A 20,000-nucleotide genomic window follows, 5' to 3' on the forward strand; every position below is an offset into this window, starting at 1 on the left:
GCTATATAGGTTTATTTACTTATTGTTGTTATTATTAGTTTTCTCTATTGTTGTTTCTAAAGAAAAGGTTGGGGTATCAACAGCCTTAAAAACCTAGCACCTTCAAAGCCTGTGACAGTTCACTCACCGAAAGGCTTCTATTGCAATTTAACAGTTTTATAATCAAATACAGGAATTTCAAGGTCTGGAAAACTAAATGCTGTTTGTCCCACAACTAGTGTGGTAAGACCCGACGAGTTCCTGCAGAAAGAAAAAAAAAAAAGGAAAGGAAAGGAACTTTATTTAAGGGTGCGTTCGATCGACCGTATTCCAGAATAGGAATACATGGAATAGAAGTTAGCAATCCTTTGTTTTTAAGGAAATTCACATTAAAATTGTCAAACACCTGTTAAAATGCTATTTTAAACATATCTTTCCTATCCTTGTTGCTTCAAAATGCCAAACATGCCGTTTTAAATAATCACTCCACATATTCTTAATCCGAATAGGGTCAATAGAATGCACCCTAAGTGTATACCGTAGTCTTCTAGCGCTGAAGCACTAATTGGGGACACTGTCAATTGAAATCTAAAATTCTTTAATTAAGCTGAAGGGGCAGCCGAGTTTCCAATCAAGTTTTTTCTTCTTCCGACCGCAAAATGACATATTGATTTAAGTTCTACATGTATGTGGTTTGAACAATGGATGTTGTAGCCAAAATTCTCATCCATGATCCACCAGTTGATTATCCCTGCTGCATTGACACTGTGTTTTCCAGGCCCCAGTTGTTCAAACAATGGATAGTGCTATCCGATGAATAAATCACTATCCAGTGGATAAGTAATAACAAAATTAATTGCACTATCCAATGGATAGTGATTGATCTGGTGGATAGCGTTATCCACCTTTATAACAACTGGGGCCAGAAGGAATTTAGTTCCCGACAGCAACACCAGATATTTTTTACCTCCAAACGCCAGTAAATTATACTTGATAGGATTCCTCCTACAATGTTGCTCAATTTTGCGAGGTGAATTCTTGTTTAGAGGAACAGAACAACTGAAACCCAAATATCTAAGCTTGACGTTAAAATTTAATGTAGGTAAAGGTAAAAAAGGTAAAGTCACTTTATTTAACGTCGGTAGATCCTTCAGCTATGAGGTTGGTATCAATGGAAGCCGACGGTGCACCCTTTACCCCCCTCCCTCTGTCAGTGCTCCATTTTACGGATATTTAAAGCTATAGCTACATGTACACGGATCAGAGGAAAGTCGAAACGGACGTTGAAGTCACCGAGGATTGAACCGGGGACCTCTCGCTCTGAAAGCCGCGCACTAGCCATCTGAGCCAAGACTGCTCCTGGAGTACACCACTCATGAAAATTAAAGACAGGAAACATTCCCTAGGTCTGAACGACATTTTTAGCGAAACAATGAAGTTCAACTGTGGCGGCCCCATTATAAGAAATTTTGGCCAGAAGAACTAAACTGCCGAAATTCAACATGACACAGCTGCAAAAATTTCAATTAACCACTCCAATCACGTGTGTTTCGACGGAATCGAATAACTTAGTATTAATTCTAAACACAAACTACAAGTAAATTTTCAAGGGAAAAAAATGAAAATGGAAAATTCCAACAAACTTTAGATTTGCATGTTTCTATTAAACATTGACAAACACATTTACATATAAACTTAACGCCTTTCCTTTGATTTTTTTTTTTCGTTACTCACTTGAGCCTCAAAATTATGACACGCCTTGGGATGCTGAAGAGATATGGCTGAACGCCTTTGCATTTTTATAATGGCCATGAATCGAGAAGCAACCGACTCTTTTGTTTCAGCTTAAATCCGAAAGAAGTCATATTACATAAATCTTTCATTTCATTAAATTGGAGGAAGCAGGGGCACCCAACAATAACCTTCGATGAAATATGTGTTTGGGAGAGTGAAACTGTTCTAAGTATTTCGGTTCTAAGTTGCCAAACAGCTATAGATTTCCTTACTAAAAGATCACTAAAAGTTTTGCAACCAGGGAAAAGTAGAAGTAGTCTGAAAACATTAAGGGATATTTATGCAATCTGTGGCACTTAAACATTTTGGGGGTCCAGCTAATTAAGACTTAAGATTTATATTTGTAGTGTAGGATTTTTATTCTAAGCATGTAAGTGTTTTTTGGTTATTATATTCATATATTTCCCCCTTCTATACATTGTAAACCTTAGCAATTCAGTTTATGCTGCCATTAAGGTATTAAATAAACCATTCTTCTTCTTCTTCTTAATATTCAAGAATTAATATTCGATCTATTGTCTCTTAATTGCTGCTGCAGTACCCTTTCAGATTTCTAAATTGCACAAAAATAAAGTCTTATCCCTCCCCTCGAATATGTACTTAAAATAAAATGATCAATTTCTTTGAAACTGTTTATGCCCGTTGATTCATCGACCAAAATGTATGGGCTGTCGAAGCTCCATCGACCGGGAATATATATAAGTGAAAATTTTGCATTAAATTTACTCTACCCATCGACCACATCCCGAAAACGCCTCGAGGAGTTAAACGCTGTAGGAAATGTTAGCTCCAGTTGATAAATGTTCTTGATCTCCACAGCAATTAAAAAAACAGATCTTAATCTCAGTTTTCCGTAAAAAAGAAGGATATCATTTATTTTAGCAACACTTGAGGTGTAATTTAGGAACAAAAGAGTAACCAAATCTAGGTGATCGATACACAGTTCATCGTCGGCCCGTGCGGCCGTGATTTCGCCATGGCCAATGTTAATAATCAAGCGACTGAATACATTCAAGTTTCATGTTTCAACACTTTATTTTTAACACTAACTCCGAAAAAGTTGCATAATTTGCAAAACAAGAATTGTCTCGCCTAAAAAAAGCAGCTCAGATCATAACACGCAGGAATTTAAAACTTTTAAAACTCCTCAAGCTGGACATAGTCATTGACAAAATGAAATCATTCAACTACAAAAATCCCTTAAATAACAGCTTAACTTGAAATTTAAGTTGTGAGAAATGGGAATGTTCAATTCCCTTGCGAAATACACCGTTCGCATGTTTTTCCTGGCGTTTATAATTTGCATAAACATTCGATTTTTTTCCTACGTCCAACTGGACCCTTTGTTCCATATTCTATGCGTCCAAAAGGAAAACGAGCGCCTCCCAGGACGCAATGACGCACTAAGGTTCGATGGAAAGTTCTTAGAAGGCCACGTTCAGCTTGCAATTTCCGAAATGAAGATGTCATTCCCTAAAATGTTCGGACACTTCAATTTTCAGCTAAGATTTCAGAACAAATCAAATTTATCTAGGTAATAAAAACAGCTCTTTAGACAGTCTTTATACATTACAAGGAGCCTAGAAATGTCTCGCAAAGGCTTTTGGCTTAATTTGCTCGTTGGGTGCCCTTAGGAAGGTGAATGATTAACTTTGAGTTTGAACTGGAGAAGATTTAGTGTCGATCGTAATGGAACTTTATCGTTATAATTTACAGATGAGAACGTGGAAAGCCGCGCGTGAACACTCCACGCTCTTGCATTTCACATGCATGCAAAAATATGACTTGGTTCTTACAAGATTTGCTTTCAAACACATAGTTCAGGTTTAGTATAAAAACATATCAACGATGTTAAGAGGTAGGATTTTCGAAGAAACAAAAATTCTTTTTAATCTAACTGTCTAACTCACCAACGACGGTTGGTTCTAGGTCAACGAACACGGCGCGAGGCACATGTTTTCCCGCTCCAGTTTCGCTGAAAAACGTGTTGAACGAATCATCTCCACCGCCGATGGTCTTGTCGCTCGGCATCTGGCCATCAGGTTGAATTCCATGTTCCAAACAGTACAACTCCCAACAAGCGTTTCCAATCTGAACTCCTGCTTGGCCAACATGGACGGAGATACATTCACGCTGTTGCGACACAAAATTTAGAAGACATAAATTATAATTAACAGAAAACTCGTAACTGTCTCACCATTATCCTAGCGGGGTCCTCTTTCTGAAAGTTTTCTTAAACAAGGGATATCTTTGAAAACATTCAGGCGAACTCGAATCATAGTTAGTGGAGGGACTATGTTCGAATAGATAAGGAGACGAATTTACGAAAGTTTAAAAGTGACGCGGTCTATACAAGTACAAACAAAGCGTGCAATTTTCTGTTCGCTCACACTTGTTTCAATCAAAAATTAAAAGCCATTCACCTACCATTTTGATGTATAATTTTAGCTATACAGCGGCTTAAAAAGTATGTTTGAAGTCTCCTTTCGAAAGGTAACGGCTTTCACTTGAAGACTCGGAACAACGTTTGTTTCGCAGTAACCCTCGTATTTTATACCTTCAACTTAAGTAACCATAACAACAATATGTTGATTGACATGTTGCTATTTTAATCATCTTTCCGTAATGGCTCTCACATTCCATGTATTAATTAAGCAACCTTTGTAAGGCTGAACTACCTTGAGATTCTAATTTTTCTTTTAACATCATCGCCTAAAAGCACACTTCTTCAACAAGGAATTCACCCTAGGCTTCAATGGCCATAACGATAGCGTTTCGCAATCAGGGAATCTTGCTTGATGACGACGACAGACTAGTGGTGAACCAAATATTTTGCTGTCATGACAACGTGACGTCACGCATGAGGATCCTATTGGGTGTGACATGCTTGAAACTGCCCTGCGTTGGAGTCGCGCGTGAACAGGAGGAGAACACGATGCACGCTGCTCTGTGGTAATTTTCGTAAAGCCTGGTTTCCATATGATCTTTAACGGTCTGCGACGATCGGTAGCTGTCTGCGACGGTCTTATCGCAGACGATCGACGCAGGAGGCAAATGTTTAAGCGATCGCAGACAGGCGTACCACTAATCCTTCGTGAAGCGAGGAGAAAAAGGAGTGCACCTACTTCAAGTCTGATTGAACGTGTTTCAAGGCGAACAATAGTGTGTCGCCTATAGGAAACAAATCATCTCAGACACTCGTTTCCATTAAAAATTGTGTTACCGTAAAGTCCCGATAGTAACGACCCCCGAAAGTAGCGATCCCCGAAATCAACGTCAATTTTTTGTGGCCGCTAGTAAATTCCGAAAGTAGCGACCTCCCGAAAGTAGCGACCCCCCCCCCTCCCCTCCCCCGAAAATAGCCTGATCGCAGGTTACCAGGCTTTATACTAGTAGTACAAAAAGTTTTTAAAACTGACCTCCAGTTACCAGCGAAACCGTGAAACACGCATTCCACGTGTGTCACACACCCGCGGGTCGTGAATAAGTCGGTCACACACAGACAGGAATCATTTCCCATGCATATCTTACAATGCCAGACCAATTGTTCAGTAACCATTGACGTGAAAAGTGGGATGCAAATTCTACGCAAAAACGCTTCATTCTGCTGAGATATGTAATGTCGCCCTTTAATAGTCAAGTGTATGCTGAGGACTAAGTCCCATATTTCATTAAACAACAAGGAACGCCTGTCTTTATTTAAGGAAGCTCGAAATAGTTTCTCTTTTTTTCAAACAAATAAACATATACTGTTTTTAGATACAGTTAGGGTAATCATATCAAGACAAAATTTGGCCAGGGTATTAAAGCTTATTAAGTACCCATCATAGATTTCTCACATCACATTTTCCTCCAAAATAACGTTACCATGGCAACGATATAAGGCATTTCTTTGAGCCTTAAAATCAACATATATTGTCTTTTTTGAAAAAAACGGGACGGTGAAATCTTCCCATTCAGCGTTACCAGATAACGATAGAACTAATCTCTATAATAAACCCGCTCATTCGAGTGCACGCGTGAGTGAAGCTACAGGCCAACACAAACGGATTTAAGTGACCATTAAACCGTTTGTGTACAGTTTTTGTAGTTTTTGTGAATAGGAGATCGTGAGTCGTGAGCTGACGCGAGCAGCTTTTAGAATTGAGAACAGAAAACCGGCTGTCATTGGTAGCGGTGATTGGTCATCGTCGATAAATTTGGACAACAACTTTCTCGTTCGTCTGAACGACTACTTCGCCAACCTGTGCTATGATGACAGCTACGTCAAACCTATTGATATGGATATCCCGGACAGTGTAAAGCCCCCGGAAATATTTGAGCGGTGTGTGTGGAACACTTTAGTTGATGTAAAGAAAACGGCTCACACCTGTCGTTACTCACGTTTGGAATTTGTCGCTGTCTCCTCATACATGAAAACTAAAACTACTACACGACGTAAAGCTAGACAGATGTTAAAACCCTGGATAACTAAAGGAATACTAAATTCTATAAGAAAGAAGAATCACTTTTACTCCTCCGGAGAAAACGAGAAATATAAGCTCTATAGGAATAAAATCTCGACATTAACTAGATCGAGCAAAAAACTTTACTTTCACAATTTTTTCTCTAACAATCTGATAACATAAAGAAAAGTTGGGAAGGCATCAATAGTCTAATTAATCGTAGAAGGAATAAAAAATGTGCAATCTCCTCTATCAGATGTCCAGCTAACAAAGTTGTGACAACAAATGCACAAGAGATTTCAGATGTGCTCAACACACATTTTGCTACGATTTGGCATAAACTGGCATCTGCAATACCACAGTGTAGACAGCGTTTCCATGAATATCACCGCCAAGGTCCATCAGACACCCTCTTCGTCATTTCTTTTCGACCCAATTACGCCGTGAGAAAATCAGAAATGAGATTTTGTCTCTCCCTGTTAATAAAGCACACGGGCTATATTCATTTCCGGCACTACGTATCCTTAAATACGCCTGTACAGTTACATCCAAACCTCTAGCAAAAACAATGAATTTATCGATTGAAACCGGCATGTTTCCCAGCAAACTGAAGCACGCTAAAATAATCTCCATTTATAAAAGCGGTGATGAACTTGAATGCGGAAACTATAGGCCAATCTGAATTTTACTACTCTGTAATCATGGTTAAGAGACTGTTTGAGAAATTGATGTGTAATAGAGTGAAAGCGTTTGTTACAAAGCACGATATATTATGCTCATCACAATATGGATTTCGCGAAAGTTACTCCACTGAACATGCACTTTTAGACATTGTTAACAAAATACAAACAAAATACACCCTGGTCAAAGTTTTTCTCTGTCCTTGTGTGGGCCCATTTCCATCAGTAGGGCTAACGCTCACATGGCTCATATGGGGTGGAAACTTAGCACTTCACATTACACTCTAATCAGTTAAGTCTGTTCATATATAAGTGCTACACGGCCAACATTTGCAAAACGTAATCCTTCCTTGTACAAACAAACATGGATACGAAACTTTTTTCATGCGGTATATTTGTTGACTTAAAAAAGGCTTTCGATACTGTTGACCACGAAATATTGCTTCATAAACTGAATCATTATTGTCAACAACTGGTTTCGCTCGTATCTTTCCGCACGATGTCAGACAAAGCAAGCAGGTGGAAATTTTTCAAAAAAAGAAAAGGTAGTCTGTGGCGTACCCCAAGGCTCGGTCTTCGCGGGCCATTTCTATTCCTATTGTATCAGTATCAATGATATCCAAACCTCTTCAAAAAAATTTGATTTCTTCCTGTTTGCCGATGACACAAACTTGCTTTTCGCAGATAAAAATTGAAATCCTTTAATAGAAAGTATCGTAAACTCAATATAGCGCATTCAATCTCTTTAAAGGGCTAGGTCACGCAATTTTAGGCAATTTCAGCACTGATCGAATGGTCATAGAATTAACTAAAATATCAAAATAACTGTTCAAAACTATAGGAGAACTCTAACAAAACACAGGGAAGCCAAGAAGGGACATGGATGGACAAAACTGGAGAGGATTAAAATGGATGAAATTTGGGTAAATTTGAAAAACGTCGGCCCACCTTTTTTCAAATTTATATCAGTCTATATCAAAATATCATTTACAAAGCTGGAAAATCATTCTCAGTTGTTATATGGCCGTGATTTTGCAAATGAAAGACTTGCTCTGCCAATTTGACGTTTAGAGCTCATAATTAACAAAATTAAACAAAATTACCTAAAATCGCGTGACCTAGCCCCTTTAAAGAGAAAACGTCTAGAAAACGTCTCGCCCTGATTAAACCTGTTGGAACAGTGTGATGATCGATATTACCGATGGTTTTTCCCGACTTAGTGATATGATTGTTCATTTCAACCCTCGTTAACATAGGCATTTTGTCAAGTGAACATCCCCAGTCTCTTGGAAATTCCACTGTTTCTGTGTTGCTGCTATTGAGACCGTTGATTGCATCCTGCTTTTCTTTCCTGCGACTGTAAACTTTGCCTGGATCTGGATCAACGATACGGAAACAAAATGAACTGTTTCCCTCGGGACCAGTCATTAAGTGTTTATTACCAATGGGTTACCAGAGTTTTTCAGGCTTCATGTAATAGCCTGAACAGACCTCTTTACACTAGTGTGAATAACAGAGTTCCCAAAAAACCGTTCTGGGTCAGTTGTGGGTACTGGAACACATGGTCAGGGTTTGTCCTCCAGGAAACCAACAGGGGTCTATATCAGGCTTGCCTTTCTTACACAAGGGTAACAGTAAAACAAATAAAATACATACCTTAACGACAAATCTTTCTGCAAATGTTTCTCCCTCAGCTTCCATATCATGTCAAAACTTTCAAAATCTTGTGGGTGGTCTTTGCGTAGCTGTAACTGTTGCCGAGTAGAAGTAAAATAATCTTTGTATTACAATATAAGATAATCGTTCAGTGAATAAAGGACCGTGGCATTACATGGAAGCAATGGAGGAGTGTGTCTCTTTCTTTACTTACGACTACACCCATCCTCGGAGAACTAGGGGCAGTCAGTCGAGACGGGACGAGAAAATTCATGGGCAAAACACAAGTCCCGATTTTTCCCATGATTTTCTCCTCTCTTGTCAACTGACTGCCCCTGGGTCTCCGAAGAGACAGAAGTACTAGCTCGTGACGTGACAGGTCGTTAGGAGACTTTGTGAGTTCAAGGTCAAAAAAGAGTTTTATTGATGTACTTTATTCCACTTTATCTCTGAGAACGAGATCATCCACATTTTGATTTTTTCTCATTGAAACACGTCAGCCTGGCTTGGAACAAGAATCGGTAAAATACGGCAACCAAGAAAGGACAGACTTCAAACAAAATCTCCAACAAATTACTTGTATACGCGCTTTTCGATTAGCTGGCTGGGAAATTATGTTATTGATAGAGGTTTTGCCTGGGAATTACTGACTTTTTCTAGCATTTCAACCCGAGCTGGCTGTAGAAACTCTGAAGACTGAGGACGACTAAAAAATAAAAAATTTAAAAAAAAATTAAAAACCCCTTTCCTCTCCCAGAGAGTAGTCACAAACATACGACAGCTGGTCAGAGTGATTGCGCTTGCGGAAAAAACCTGTTTTGTCCCTCTTTTGTCGCTTTTGTTCGGTCGTTTTGGATCGAGGGATTTGAAAGCGCGCGGAATTCCTGGCTGGGAAATAAATTTCATCAGCTGGCTGGGAAACCAACCAATTTTATCTAGCTGGCTGGGAAATTTCTTGAGTGTCTTGCTGAGAAAAAGGAACAGATAATGTTTTCCCAGCAACACTGAAAAACACCTGAAAATGCCTTAATAACATTTATTTTCATTAACTGGGGTATAATAATACATTTTACAACAAATTGGTCGTTGGGTGCCCCTGTAAATATAACAAACGGTTTAGTGTCCAGGAAAAGTTTGAGCTATTAATGGTATACTGTTTTGTCGTTCTCGTTCTCGTTCTCTCTTCTTTCGTTTCTGATCTTCTGTCATAGGTCGTCCAGGCATCAAGCAATCTCATCAGATTTCAAATTTAAAATCTTTTAAAGATGTGCCAAAAATTGAAATACAGGGGGGTAGAAATAATACTTAAAGGAAAAAAAGTTAAGATCCCTCCCAACCCCCCCTTCCCCCCCGCCCCCAACTCATAAGTTTCAAACGGTCCCTAAAAGCTTGTCCCTAAAAGCTAAAAAGCGGTCCCTAAAAGCTTGTCAGAATTTGAAATAAGCCGTGTTTGCACCATATCGCATTCAAGAGTCTTAGTGCAGATAGATGAAAGTTAAAGTTGGAGTCCGATTTGGTTAAAACATATGTTGATTTTGTCCAAATGAAAATTGCAATTTTGATACAAAGTTCTTCTTTGAATGTCTCTTTGCATCGGTGATCCTGAGTTGGATTCGCGTTCTTTTAAAGAGAAGTCCAGTCCATGATTCGTCTTCTCTCCTGTTATTTGATATGCCAACATGGCTGTCACAGTTGCCGAAATTGCTGTGGAGGAAGGGATATCATTAGTAGACTGCCACGCGCATATTTCAGCGAAAGAATTTGACGAGGTAAGAGTCCGTTGACTGCAGAATACCCCGCCACATCGAGTCCCTGACTGAAAAACGGTGGCTCCGCGGTTCGAGTGGGTTATGTATGATGCAAATTAACTTGACGGGTATATATTCTAGATTCTAGACAGGGTATTCTGCAGTTTTAATGACGCTGACAAAGGTCTTTGGGACGAAATAAAAACGGTTGTGTTTTTGATTTAAGGACGTTGACGTGGTGATTGAAGAGGCGAGGAAGGTAGGCTCTTACGTTTTGTGAAAGTACATGCACTTCAGTCCCAATCTACTTCTCTATCATGATGATCAGGTAAAATTACAAGACCGACGTCTTTGTTGAAAATTCTGTCGCGCCCGTCAGGACCCTTTACATATTACAGATTTGACATGCGTCTGTTCAGTAATAGATCACAGATAATGTCAAAATGTAGTAATAACAAAAGTGTCACTTCACTAATGTTCTTACCAAATTTTGACGTCTTCTGTGATCTATTACCCCACAGATAATCCACAGACGTACTATTTGTTTTATATAATAAAGAATTAATGGTGCGGTTGATTGGGAAATCTGATTTAGATCTTGAAATCTGGATCTTCAGATTTCCAGTCGAACACACAATCTGAAAATGTTTTTGGTTGTGGATTTCACTAATTGGAAATTGATGTCAGGAAGGATTTGACTAGACCACTCTCGATATATTAAAATTCAGTGATTATCCTAAACAAAAAGCACCACAGAGCCGTCAGGATGATGCCTTTTGTTTGGGACTGAATTTTAACCTTATTTCTAAATTGGTCTGTTTTCAGATTTTGTTTGATTTTTAATTTTGAAGATCCAGATTTTAAGGTTATTCTAAATCCGATTTCCCAATCGAACACACCCTAAAAGTTTTTATGATGACGCCAAGTGTGTATCTCTCCTCTAATAGAGCAGTTGTCAATTCAGTCAGGGTCGAAAGTCATTTGTGAATTGCTTGGTTCTGCATTACTTCACTCAGTGATTGGTTCAAAGTTCTCATGCCACTTTTTCAACCAATCAGAAGTGGAACTGAAACCAATTGTGGCTCACACATGCACATTTTCCCGTGCTTTGTGTCGGCTTCATGTAATTACTTTGAGTTTTGATTGGTTAACTGGATTGTCTCCATCCTTTTTGATTGAGTAATTACTTTGGTTTTGGTTATACGACACTCGATTGAAACTCGCTCTCGATCATAGGCGAGAACCAATCAAAATGCGGGCATCATTGAGCTTGTTATAGAAAATCTTATGGCTGGACTGATTCAGTTAGATTTTATTTGTAACTAGCTGTTAAATTGCAATGAATAAAACAAATAAAAGAGACAAGAGGAAAGTCTTTTTAACTTGAAACCTGCATGAAGGCATGTAATGATACCACTTGGGGCCAGCAGTTTCTAATACCAGTCCCCTGGGGCCTGTAGTTTTGAATACTGTAGTTTTGAGTAGTTTCGTTCTTAGCTATAATAGCAAGCTTTAGATTCTAGGACGAGAACGACTATGAGTACAAAATTTTCTCATAGGACAGCAGTGAGTGTGCGCAAACCAGCGTCATTTTGGCGGGAAAAACGCCACCATCGTCATTTCAGTACGAGGTTTTGTAAAAATGTTGTCCTGTCAAAACAAGTCACCAACACGGTAGCAGTTCTGGCATTTTTCGAGCAGCAAAAAGGCTCATTTACCAACAATAAGAATAACTGAGCAACCTATACGGCTTATAAAGAGTGAGATTAATCGTACGGGTTATGAATTTTCCAAGTAGTTTCGCGAAAAACGGGCAGTTAAAACTCATACCCGTTCTCGTCCTTGTCCTAGAATGTAAAGGTCTCTGTTCCATTCTGGCAGGGCTTGAGAAAACAACAGAGGTTCCAGTTATCTTTTTCTCTTGCAACCTGACTTTTAGCAAGCCGAATCAATGTTGGTAAAAATGGATAGTTGTCCACGGAATGGTTCAGGCTCAGTCATTTGCGTGTGCAAGCAAAAATAATTGCATACGTAAACAGGGCGTGGGTCAACCCAACTTGGCTGACATATAAACTGTCATTGTTGTGTCCATGGTTCAAGAACAAGGAAGTTTTATATATCATTACTTTGTCTTTGGTCTGACCTGACTTCCAGTGACGGGTCAAATCGACAGGTCAACTCAAGTCAATCAGATGGGAGTCGAGCCATCAAAATTTTCTACCCTCCCTATGCGTATGTTATCTTTGTCACTTGTGACCTGACTTTCCATGAGACGGATCAACGTTCGTAAAGACGCATCAAGTCAACCCGACTCTACCCTGGGCACCAGAGGTTTTTCTCGCGTGCGGCGGGAATTTTCGGTGTCGGCAAGAGCGGCGAAGCCGCGAGAAAAACCTCTGGCACGGAGCGGTGCTTTTTACCGTCCCCGTTGACCTTTGAGCTTTTTTATCGGATTACATTTATGCCAATCACATGGACGTCTAACGTGGACCGGCACGTGAAGAAATGTCAGAAATGGGTTTCCAATTACAGAAGGTCAAGAGGGGTCAATTCTCTATGGCGTTCGCGGGAGCCAATATAACTCCCGTAAAGAAAGTTTTGAATCCAAAATTTGCCCTTTCTTGTCGCCTTTGTGGGGCAAGTGTTGCTAATGGTGGTTATTACAGCCTGACATCGGATACTGCCAAAAAGTTAAGTATTTGTTGGAGAATTTCTTCGTTATTCGATGTTGAAGAAAACCTGTCAGTTGGGCCGCGTTTTCTATGCAAGAAGTGCTTTCGGCGCATTGAACGCTTTGAGGTTACGCTGAAAGAGTTGTCGTCCTTCAAGTCTCGATATATTGAAAATTTGTCACTGTGGAAGGAGGAAGGAGAGGAGGCGAGATCCAAGCGTTGCTCAAGTTCACCTGGTTTTGGCGTGAAAAAGTCGCGGGGTCCGTCAAGTTCTGTAACAAGCGTTGTGCCCAGATCTTCTGGTAAAAATATTAGAAGAGCTCTTGACATTCCTCCCAATCCTGCCAACAATTCAAGACCAAATAACGTTGCAGATGAACTTATGGAGCTTACTCTTCATCCTGCAGATATAGAGGTAATTTTGTCTTTTTATCGATCACTATCATTCAGGACCGATGCGGAAACAGGCGATTCGATGATGCACAGCTTCCCAGTTATTTACAATTTTAAATTAACCTTTTCCTCTTAGTATCCCTTTTCGAGAGCTGTCTCTGATGGTCTTTACGCTTTCTAAGATTAATACAGACACAGAGTAATATCTGCATTTAAACACGCGTACGTTAAGGCTTTTAACATTTATACTGTTGTTGTTTCAAGACGGTGAAAAATATCTTAACGGGTGTTTTGGCTGTGATCTGTAATTTATTTACGAAATAATGCTATCAAAATAAATATTATATACAGGAAATTTAAAGTAAAAGCTTTTATCTTTTGATATCTAAGAAAGTCACATAGGTATACTTGTCTTGTAGATTCAAACAGTTGAAAATTATTTATAAGCCCTCTTTTGTCAATTTAGGTCATCATAAACTACCCAAGTGGTAGCAAACGCCGTCTTCCTAAAGATGATGTGGACAGGAAAGCAATTAAACAACTTGTTTTGGGGGAGTATGGCTATGCTGTTAATGCTCTCTATTCAAAGAAAGTTGTTAGAGATGCATTACTGGAAAAAGTTTGCGGCTCTGTTATTGAAGAATGCAAAGATTTATGTTCTGTGAGGAAGCCTTCCATATTGCGCAATACCACACCCGAAGGATTAAAGCAGTTCACAGAGAGTGCACATGTCACTGAACTTTCTGAGCGAGCTCCTGTACTTTACACCATACTGTCTTCTGCTGCTGGAAAGCCTGTTATTAGTAAAGCAAGAAATCAGAATGGAGAAAAGGAAACCAATGATGAGAGTAACACAGCTGCACCAGTGATAAGTATGGCAGCCTCCATTCTTCTGAAGAAGAGATGCCCACAAATGAGTGCTCAGGCATACAGATTTTCTACAGTATTATGGAACAGTGGAGCCAAAAAGCAAGTGAGTTCAAAATTATCTAGATGTGAATTAAGGACATATACAAAGTCTGATTCCTACAGTCTATACCAGTACATATAATTATTTTTCCCTGTTTAAAACTCAGACTTTTAATTAAATAATAATTTGTTACGAGAACTTTCATTGTGTTGATCAAATAAAGTTGATAGACATTATTGTACATGTAAAAAAATGAGTGCACTATTAGTTGAAGTCAATCTCTTGGCAAGACATTCCACCACAGATTGTTTTGTGATGGATTTTAATTCTTAATGGAAAATGTTCACTTAAAATTTAAAACTGATATTTTTTCTTTTAGGTATACAACCGTGGTGTCAAGTGGGGTGTGACAGTTGGCCATACATCGGTAATCGAGAAAATAGAACAAATGGGGAAAAGGTTTGATGAGAAAGTCCTAAACTGGAAGGTTCAGCAAGAGCACCACAAAAGGTTTACAGTCACACTAGCAACGATAAAGGCGTGTGTTGAAGAAGCAGTTCCCACAGTTGAGCCCACAAATGACAGGAACCTTAAAAAGGCAGTTGAAGACAAGCTTGGGCAACAAAAACATTTTATATTTGATGAAAACATTTATTCGGAAGTCAAAAACCTGATCAAGAAAACTACACAGACAGAGCTTGTTAGCAACACAAGTATTGAGACACTGTCAATGCTAATGAAGCAGTCTGACTCAGCGAGACCACTGGGTTATCAAATCATTGGAGATAATGTCGATCTTATGATTAAAGTCAGACATCAGGCTAGTGACAAACCTAAGAAAAGCATTCATTGGTTTCATCTGAATGCCGTGAAGGACAGAGTGAGTGGTGCTGGATTGTCTGAAAAGGGATCAATCAAATTAGTTGATCAAGTGGAGAACTGGGAAATCTTGCCATCGTATCAAGATAATGAAGAGCTACTTTATGACTTCATTCCCCTATTTGCACGGGTAATTTGTGACAGGATTCCTGCATTGAAGGTTTTCAAAGATGTTGTAATCAGGCATCTTCCCCACAAATACTCTAATGTTACGAAACAGAAATCTGAACAGGTAACTGCCATTTTTAACCAGTTATGCAAACTGTCGTGGTTGAAATTCCCTTAAGACGGATGCCTCATTGAATTTTTGTTCCTTATTATTATTATTATTATTATTATTATTATTATAATATTTGGAAGCAGTGACACTGCATAAAGACCGCTATTTTATTTCACTGCTGTTAGGGATGGTTTCTTCTTGCCACTGGCTTTTGAACTTTACAAAATCAATTTAAGTTTAGTTATACTTAACCTTTTTGTTTGATACCAATGTCTCAATATTTGTACTCTGTGGAAGTAAGTGTTCAGTATTTGCAATTTGCACTGTATCTCATAATTTTTTTAGTCAAACATTATTCCTTTCTTTAAAACTTAGTTTCACAGTGATTATAGAATTAATCAATGACTTGCCAAGTAGGCAGTGACATCAATCCAACTATGCCATTACTTCATCTCAACTTTTTTTTCAAGCTTCAGTTTTGTGACCTTAAGACAGCCTTAAAAATACAAATCTATTTAACTGCCTAGTCGTTTATTATCTGTCCTACCTTCTTTTAAGGCACCACTAGGATTGCTCTTTAAGAATGAAAACACAAATGATGACATGATTGACATATTAACAGAGCTACATCAAAGGTATGTTCCAGTCATGAAAAGAACTGATGGCTCTGGTAACCTGGAAATTGAAGTGCTCCAGAAGGTTTTCTTTGGTGGTGACCAGTTGACTGAAGAGCGTGCGCGGAATGCTAGACAAGGTAGAGCTGATGGTGACACAGAGTTTGAAAGATTGGAGGGGCTTGTCCCAAAGGTAGAAGATTGGCATGCAGGAAGAGTTCTTTACCAGGTGGGTTTGTTGTTGACTTAAATCTTATAGGGAGATAAGAAATAAACCAGAATCATTTGGAAGAATAAATTAACCTTAGATGATGCAAACAATCCATGAAAACAAATTGGGGCTTCTTTCTTAGTGGATCATGAGAATGGAGTTGTTAACCTTCCCACATAGAGTCATACTTGAGTATAATTTATTTGCATATGGACATTTCTTTTTCTTTTTAAATACACTCCCTTGTTCTTGTCATTCTTGTCCACTTTGCACTAACAAATACTTAATACAAGTTTCATAAATGAAATCATATTTGTTTATTACTGGAAAAAGTGTTGATGTCAAGAAATAATACTACCGTATTTACCCGTTTATAAGTCGACCTTTTATGGCTTCAAAAGAAGCTCCAAAAATCGCCCTCGACTTATACACGGGTCAAAGATTTTGAGCCAAGTTCCAGCTAAGTAATTTATTCAAATTTAACATGATAATGTTGTCTTGGGCATAACGAACGCAGTGGACAAAAGCCGACGAAAAAAAACTTCAAAATGAATGACAAAAGACTTCAAAACGAATGTAGAATAGAATAGAATAGAATAGAATCTTTATTTATACACGATAGGAGTTGAAGCTAAAAAGCTTGTGGGGTCGTGTCCTTAAAACAAAGTAATTACATTTCTAAGCAATTCCAGTTGAAATGAAAAAGGATTTGTCCAACTCTAAATGTTGAAGATACTCACAAGCACAAATATGAAACAAACACTGGAAATTTCCGTTTTCCAAAGGCGGAAAGTTCTAAAAGGCATTTCTGTTTCTTCAAACAAAACACGATCGTTCAACGGCTTAGTAACCTGGTGCAATACCTCGTGTTTGCGTGCAAGCATCGTTCACTCGTGTTGCGTGAAAATGCTGGTTGGTAATGAATGTTTTTTATTCTTTACACAAACCTGGTAGATTTAAATTCGTTTGCAAACTTCGTATTGTTTGGTTTATGAGTTTTGTTTTGTTTTGTTTGTCATTTGAGAAATTATAAGTCAAGGACCAATTAAACTTTGCACATTTTTGCATCGTTCGCAAGTTATTTCAAAGCTTGACTCCTACTTCTGTGATGTTGCATTGTGCTTATCCTCTAAAGCCCTTTATCCTTAAACAACAAAAGAGGTGAGTTTGAGGTTTACATGTTCGATTTTCTGAGAACTTTTTCGAAACTCAAGGACAAAATGCCAAAAGGCCCGCATATACAACAGCTGCTGAACAACAAAACTATTAAGCGCTTGAGGCCCTGATTTTTTTGTGTATCCACATTTCCAGAAATTGAAGAATACAAGATTTAGTGTCCCATGAACATTTAACAAAGAAATTAAGAAATTGTGTTTTTTGCCATCAAAAATGGGGGGTCGACTTATACATGGGATCGACTTATACACGGGTTAATACGGTATTCTTTTCCTACCCCTAGGTACTGTATGATGTGTTTTTCAATCCCTCTTCTGCAAATGATGTTGGTACTATGTGCAGCAACATGAATGTCATCAACCAAGTGAATGCTAAAACATCAAATGTCCTTGACAACTTCAACCATTGTAAGACCTATGTGAAGCTTGAAACAGACGCATTCATCACAGCTGCTACCATGAAGCACTTTGGAATGACTAACCTTGAGGAGCCTGCTGGAAACTTCATACCTCCCTCAATTTTGGATGGTAGCCAAAGTACACGAAGAATCTGGCTTCACAAGCAGGTTAAAGATATACAGAAGAAAGCTGTTATTGATGACCAAGAACAGTTTCATGCAACTCTTCAAAATGAACTCATTGAATTGAACAGACCAAAAAGGTTTTACTGCAGGGTCTGTAACAAAGAGTACAGATATGCCAAAGCAAGGAATTCACATGAAAATAACATTCACTCTTTTAGCAGCGAATTGGCATCTCCAGAGGAGTCAAGTGACTCTATGCAACCTCTCACTGAACACAAACCTGTTGATGCACGATACAATTATGCCTGTGCTCGTCTCAATTTTGGTATGCTGCTTTACAATGTTGATGATGCAATAAAGGAGGGGGATGGTGATCGCATCTTAAGATGCTGGAAGTTCATGCTCTTGATATTCAGAGCATACAAACATACCAAGTATGCTTTTGCTGCCTTGCAATTGTTTTTCTACACTTCATGCATATTATCGCGCGGGTCACTATAAAGACTTGACTGAAAACCGGAAACCGTGCTAGAAAAGTCTCTGGCACCCAGGGTAACCCGACTCGGATGGTACAGAAACTGTCATGTTCGTATGCCTGCTTTAAGAACAAGGAAGGTTTACTTCTTTGTCTTTCATACGACCTGACTTCCATGGACTCGTGAAAAGAACTTGACCCGACTTAGATTGTGTAGGATATAAACAATCCAACTGAGATTGGATGTACATGTATTGGAAATGGATGAAATCTAGTACATGTACATAGTGCAGAAATGTCAAGCTTCTTCTGTTGTATATCAGTTAACCATGTTAAATGGCTGCCAAAAACAACAACAGGGACATGTCACAGTTATCAACATTTCTTCAGTATTTTCCGTGCATTTTCAGCTGTATTCAAGAAAAGAATTAGAATTAGTGGTAAGGCTGTTGCAACTAGGGAAGTGACAGTTACTTTTATTTCTTCAGGGCAGCCATTCAGGCCAGAATAATCATCTTTTTGTTTTCAGGTGGGTGTCAAGGCTGTGGTAGGTGTTACAGAAACAAGGGCAGAGTTTGATGCAATGATTGACCTTCACAACAGGTTAGATTTGATCATCTATTTCCTCCCAAACTCCTACTAAATTTCCGTACTTGCCTAACCTTGTGAACTGATAAGCAGAAAAAAGTCGCTAATAGACCTTTTCGGCTTGTACATTTTGTTTTCCCAATACAGATCATGTGATAATACTCAGGAGGCTTGGTCCTTTGTTTTGTTCATTAAAAAGAGTGCATGCAGGCATATTCATGCTTGCATGCCCTCATTTTAATGAACAAAACAAAAGACCAAACCTCCAGAGTATTATCACATGATCTGTATTGGGAAAACAAAATGTACAAGCCGAAAAGGTCTATTGGAGGTACTGCAATAAATTTTTAGACCAAAATCTACCACTCACACACTTATGCTATTGCCAACTCTGTAATATCCTACTGTAAAGTATGTTAGTGGTTGATCACTGTAGAAATTTTAACCAAGTACGGGTAATTCGGTAGTTTCATCTCTTTACCTGGAAATTCTGCACAATCCTCCTTAGAAGTATTTAACTAAATACTGCAAAATGTTGTGATCATTTGAAGGCAATTGCTGTCAAAATGTCTAATTATTAGAGTAAAAAAAAGTAATGACAAACTTGCCTACAGAAAAAGAAATGTCTGTTTCAAAAGAAAATATTTTTTCAGGTATCCAGATTTTGTTGCTCCATGCCTTGGTGTTCATCCAGTCCAAAGCCTATGCCCTGATCGAAGTGCCAATCTTGAAGTAGGTTATTTGATCATAAACAATTGATTTATAACAGTTTGTAACAAATGCTGACGTGATATATAATCTCATCACAAGAAGAATGAAACTGATATATAATCTCATCACAAGAAGAATGAAACTGGTTGTCAAGGATGATTTTCCTGAGAATTTTAAAACAAGGAATTATTTGAAACACAACATACAGTATACATTACAAAATTGTGCTCATGTCCAAATCATTAACCACATGCAAGTCAGCAGCAGGTAATGTTTCTAGTAATAATTATCATCTTCAACCAATTTGCATCTTGGGTTAGACCGAA

At 38.5% G+C, this 20,000-nt stretch overlaps 3 protein-coding genes across 3 annotated transcripts in view; 2 read left to right on the forward strand and 1 right to left on the reverse strand.

The window, feature by feature from the left end:
• The window catches only part of LOC137978565 (tubulin alpha-1 chain-like), a 6,523-nt gene extending 2,182 nt beyond the window's left edge, over positions 1 to 4,341 (reverse strand). Inside the window, exons 1-2 of the mRNA XM_068825554.1 lie at positions 4,201 to 4,341; positions 3,684 to 3,906 (exon numbers count right to left, since the gene is read on the reverse strand). Coding sequence (XP_068681655.1) covers positions 3,684 to 3,906; positions 4,201 to 4,203 — 226 coding nt within the window. The 5' untranslated portion in view covers positions 4,204 to 4,341. The remainder of the gene's footprint in view (positions 1 to 3,683; positions 3,907 to 4,200) is intronic.
• Positions 4,342 to 10,199: 5,858 nt separating this feature from the next.
• Positions 10,200 to 20,000, forward strand: part of LOC137979546 (putative deoxyribonuclease TATDN3) — a 23,541-nt gene continuing 13,740 nt past the window's right edge. Inside the window, exons 1-4 of the mRNA XM_068826815.1 lie at positions 10,200 to 10,323; positions 10,529 to 10,561; positions 18,905 to 18,978; positions 19,617 to 19,695. Coding sequence (XP_068682916.1) covers positions 10,234 to 10,323; positions 10,529 to 10,561; positions 18,905 to 18,978; positions 19,617 to 19,695 — 276 coding nt within the window. The 5' untranslated portion in view covers positions 10,200 to 10,233. The remainder of the gene's footprint in view (positions 10,324 to 10,528; positions 10,562 to 18,904; positions 18,979 to 19,616; positions 19,696 to 20,000) is intronic.
• LOC137979973 (uncharacterized) lies at positions 12,237 to 18,808 on the forward strand. The gene is made up of 5 exons (XM_068827296.1): positions 12,237 to 13,389; positions 13,834 to 14,340; positions 14,657 to 15,388; positions 15,935 to 16,219; positions 17,661 to 18,808. Exons 1-5 carry the CDS (start codon positions 12,808 to 12,810, stop codon positions 18,399 to 18,401), a joined length of 2,847 nt encoding a protein of 948 aa, XP_068683397.1. The 5' UTR covers positions 12,237 to 12,807; the 3' UTR covers positions 18,402 to 18,808.

Source organism: Montipora foliosa, chromosome 12, assembly GCF_036669935.1.
Source record: "Montipora foliosa isolate CH-2021 chromosome 12, ASM3666993v2, whole genome shotgun sequence".
NCBI classification, from domain to species: domain Eukaryota; kingdom Metazoa; phylum Cnidaria; class Anthozoa; order Scleractinia; family Acroporidae; genus Montipora; species Montipora foliosa.

Bases quoted from the DNA above. Each gene is read 5' to 3' on its own strand.
- LOC137979973 (XM_068827296.1), top strand. From the start codon at position 12,808: ATGTCAGAAATGGGTTTCCAATTACAGAAGGTCAAGAGGGGTCAATTC. The intron at 13,390-13,833 runs GTAATTTTGTCT...TTGTCAATTTAG, and splicing joins TTCATCCTGCAGATATAGAG to GTCATCATAAACTACCCAAG. The intron at 16,220-17,660 runs GTGGGTTTGTTG...TCCTACCCCTAG, and splicing joins CAGGAAGAGTTCTTTACCAG to GTACTGTATGATGTGTTTTT.